General features: G+C 64.7%; 1 protein-coding gene across 1 annotated transcript; it reads right to left on the bottom strand.

Moving 5' to 3' along the window:
- Positions 1-1,021: 1,021 nt before the first annotated feature.
- Positions 1,022-3,774, bottom strand: FOS (Fos proto-oncogene, AP-1 transcription factor subunit). The gene is made up of 4 exons (XM_076345128.1): positions 3,496-3,774; positions 2,789-3,034; positions 2,547-2,654; positions 1,022-2,417 (listed from the first exon to the last, which is right to left on the bottom strand). Exons 1-4 carry the CDS (start codon positions 3,634-3,636, stop codon positions 1,809-1,811), a joined length of 1,104 nt encoding a protein of 367 aa, XP_076201243.1. The 5' UTR covers positions 3,637-3,774; the 3' UTR covers positions 1,022-1,808.
- Positions 3,775-4,280: the final 506 nt, after the last annotated feature.

The following is a 4,280-nucleotide window of genomic DNA, read 5'->3' as shown; positions in this document are numbered from 1 at the left end:
CCTTCAGCTGGACACAGGTGCCAGCGCAGGTGGCATCTTTGTCTCCACCTTGAGAAAGGAGTTCTTAAGAGCTGGAGTGACAGGGCTGGAGGCCATCGGGGAGGCCTCGCTGCTCTCATGCGACTCTTCATGTGTGAGCATTAGGGAGGGAGCAGAGTAGTGCTCTGCACGCAGGGGCAACCCACCCCAGCTTCTGTCCTGCCAGAGGGGCACATTTCACTGCACAAGCAGCAGGAATGGCAGAGGATAGCAGCCCCCCTAAACTAACTCGGGAAGGAGAGGCCATGCTGCACAGACCCCAGGGAGGGAACATGTTCCCAGAGCACGTGGGCTGTTTGCCATAACTCATATTCATTCACAGGCTGGGCTAGCTTTAATAGAAAATGAGGGGCAAGGAAAGGGTCAGTGTTCTGCTTATATCACTCAGCCCAAAGTGAGAAGAAAGTGCATGAGCATTTCTCCTCCCCTCGTGACCAGAAGGCCGTAGTCTGTAGCTGCTCCTAGAAGTGCCAGACCAAGTCCAGAGGCACCCAGAGCCAGGGTGCGTGTCCACCCCTCCCCAGGCAGGAAGAAGTTGGGCTGTTAGGCACATGCAAATCACCAGGTAGACCCCAGCCTGGAGATGGCCTCCCTGATTCAGAGGCATGAACTCACCTGCTCTTTTTCCCTCCTTTCCAGTGAGGCCTCCAGCTTGTCCCTGAAAGGCCACAGCAGGTGGCATGCAGAGGCACAGAGGAGCAAGGAGGGGACCAGACGCAGACAGCTCAGACAGGGAAGGCCATAAGGCATGACCCCGCTGCCCACCAGGATGGGTGGGAAGGGCGTAGCCACAGCCAGCCCTGACTAACACCAGGGCAAGGACAGGTCTGGCCTTAATAGTATTCCTGCCCTGATGCGCCCTATGCCTCAGGCAGCCAGCACCAGCCTGCAGGTTATAAGCCCAGCCTAAATTAGAGGATAGCAAACCCTTCAGGGTCACAGGAAAGCAGTGCAAAAGGTAACGCAAGGACAGCTCCAGCAGTCAACTTAAATGCTTTTATTGACAATGTCTCTGAACAATAATAAGCAAACAATGCTTAAGTTTCATCCAAATTCACTTTCCACATGTCAAAAAAGACCTCAAGGTAGAAAAAAATAAAATAAAAATATAAATATCTGAGAATCCATCTTAATAAATAAATTAAAAACACAATAAAAAACGTTTTCATGGAAAACTTATGTCAGAACATTCAGACCACCTCAACAATGCATGATCAGTAAAGTTACAATGAACATCAATGTAGAACTACAGTACATGGATATAGCTATTTATCTACCTACTAGAAAATAAAATAGAGTCTCTTTCCCCCCACGTAAGATGGGTCGTTGCTAAGTCATCAGAACACGATATTGCCAGGAACACAGTAGTTATTGTTAATCAGCTGCACTAGATACGAGTTGGAGATACCCAGCACCAGGTTAAATTCCAATCATTTAAAACCAAGAGATTAATTAGTTAATGCTAGTGATACTAAGGAGGGGAGGGAGTCACCTACCCAGCCATGTGGGACATGCTACAGACTACCAGCTCTCATGGATGGGCCATTGGGGATGAGACAAACTCCATGCGATTTGCTACATCTCTGGAAGAGGTACGAGGCCTCAGTACAGGGCGCTCTGCCAGGCCCCAGGGCACCAGGCCAGATGGGGGGGGTGGCGGTGGCGGGGCCCTCCCCAGGCCCGGGGAGCCCCATGGGGCGCAGCGGCAAGTCCGTGGGGGTGCACGGGCAGGGGAGGGGGCCCGGCAGGTCAGTCAATGCTGGAGCCCCTCACAAGGCCAGGAGGGTGGGGGAGCTGAGGGAGTCAGACGAGGGCTCATTGCTGCTGCTGCCCTTCCGGTGTGCGGCAGCACAGCTGGGGAAGGCGTCCGCCTCAGGGTAGGTGAAGACGAAGGTGGAGGTGTAGGTGCTGGGGCACGGGGTGCAGGTCACCACAGGGGTGCAGAGGGGCTCCAGCTCACCGCTGGTCCCGGCGCCCAGCGACTCCCAGTCCGACGCATAGAAGGAGGAGGCCCCGGGCAGGTCCATGTCGGGCACGGAGCGGGAGGCCTCCTGCGGCCCCGTGGAGAAAAGCAGCTCGTCGAAGGGCTCAGCCTTGAGCTCCAGCCCGCCACCGCTGGTCTCCTTGGGCGGCACGGCCGGCGGCGCCTCAGCCATCAGCGGCAGGGCGAAGGCAGCCTCCTCGGCGACGGGGGGGCTGGGGGTGCCCAGGTCCAGCGCAGTGGCGGCCGCCAGCTCCTCAGAGAACCGCAGCTCCTCGGGCATCTTGCAGGCGGGCCGGTGGGCTGCCAGGATGAACTCCAGCTTCTCCTTCTCCTTCAGCAGGTTAGCTATCTCTGCCTGCAGCGCAGACTTCTCCTCCTCCAGCTGGTCGGTCTCCTACAGAGAGAGCAGGGTTGTCAGCCAGGGCCGGCATCACCCCCGGCTGGAGTACCCCTCCTCTTGCCACCCCCACCCCCGGGTACCCCCCCCTTCCCCCTCCCCCCCCGCCTCCCGGGCAGCACTTACCGCCTGCAGCGTGTCAGTGAGCTCCCGCCGCCGGTTGCGGCACTTGGCCGCTGCCATCTTGTTCCTTTCCCGGCGGATCCTTCTCTTCTCCTCCTCCTCCGGGGACAGCTGCGGGCAGAGAGAGGCCGCTCAGTCCCGCCGCCAGCCCGGTGCCCCCCGGCCGGGGCAGCCCGCTGGCCGCGCGCCCCCCCCCCCCCCCCTTCCGCCCTACATACCCCTCAATAACCCCGGTCCCCGCTCACCTGCTCGACTTTGCCCCTGCGGCCGATGCTCTGCCCGCGGCCGCCCGGCGCCTTCAGCACTGCGGGGCGGGAGTAGGCGGCGGGGGCGGGCGCCGACACGCCGTAGGGGTGCCCGCGGCTCTGGGAGGGTGCCACCGAGGAGATGAGAGTGGGCTGCACCAGCCACTGCAGGTCGGGGCTGGTGGAGATGGCCGTCACCGTGGGCACGAAGCTGGCGCTGGAGACGGCCAGGTCGGTGCAGAAGTCCTGCGGGACAGAGGAAGGGGCGGGCTGCCGTCAGCGGGGCGCCCGGACCGCTCCCCGCCGCCCCCGGGGCCGCGCCGGCCGCGGCGCCGCGCTGCCAGCGCCGGCTCCACACGAGAGCAGCCTGTTATAAATATCTCTGACGTCCGCGCTGACGCAGACGCTGCTCCGGAGTCTCCTCAATGAACTCGCGTTTTATCAATGAAGCCGCTTTACACACCCTCCGCAGAGCGCGGCCCAGGCCACGGCTCCCCCCGCCCGCCCCGCCGCGGCACCGGCGCCGCTCCCTCCGCCCAGCCCGGGGGCAGCCCGCCGCGGCCTGCCCTCCTCCGCGGGCACCGCCGGGCACCGCACCGCGCCGCCCGCTCCCCTCCCGCGGTCCCGTGCCGTGCCGTGCCGTCCCGTCCCCTCCCGGGTGCTCTCGCCCCGCGGCGAGGGCGCAGCCGGCGTGCCCGGCGCCTCACCTGCGAGTTGACAGGAGAGCCCATGCTGGAGAAGGAGTCCGCCGGGGAGGGGTAGTAGGTGAGGCTGTCCCCGGCCGGGGAAGCGCTGCTGCAGCGGGAGGAGGGCGCCTCGTACTCTCCGGCGAAGCCCTGGTACATCATGTCGGCTCGGTGCGCGCAAGCCGGCGGTGTGGAGTGATGCAGTGGCAGCGGAGCGCCCTTGGGGAGGAGGCGAGGAGGGGGCCGGCTGCGTGCGTCCCTCTGTCCGGTCCGCGCCGCGCGTCTCTCCGCTCCGCCGCCGGGGCTGCCTCTGCTGCTGGAGTACCGCGCGGCGCCTCCCTTTTATACCCTCCTGGCGACGTCACCGGGGACGCGCCACCCGCGCCCGCGGGGGGGCCGCCCGCCCCGCGCCCGCTCCGCGCCGCCCCCGGGGCCGCCCCGCGCGCCGCCCGCCGCCGCCTCACGCGGAAGAGAGCCGTGACGAGGGGCGGGAGGCGGCCGCCGGGGCGGAGGAAGCCTCGCGGCCGGCGCGCGGGGGGCGGCGGTGGCGGGGTTCCCCCCCCTGCGCGGAGTGGTACGGCCGGGCTCGGGAACCCACTGACGCAGATATCCTTATATGGGATACATCCTGTGCGAGGGGGCGTGACTGACGGGAAGCGCTCCAGGCTGCAGCCAAGTGCGGCGGGCGGCGCGCGGGACGGGACGGGACGGGACGGGACGGGACGCGGCGGCCCCTCCCCCTCCCCCTCCCCCCCCACGCGTGGCGAGACCCCGCCGAGGGCCCCGGCGCACCAACGTACCAACGT

The sequence above is a fragment of the Aptenodytes patagonicus genome, chromosome 7 (assembly GCF_965638725.1).
Source record: "Aptenodytes patagonicus chromosome 7, bAptPat1.pri.cur, whole genome shotgun sequence".
Lineage (NCBI taxonomy): Eukaryota > Metazoa > Chordata > Aves > Sphenisciformes > Spheniscidae > Aptenodytes > Aptenodytes patagonicus.
Note: the sequence above shows the minus strand (reverse complement) of the source record. Positions and strands in the feature narration are given on the sequence as shown.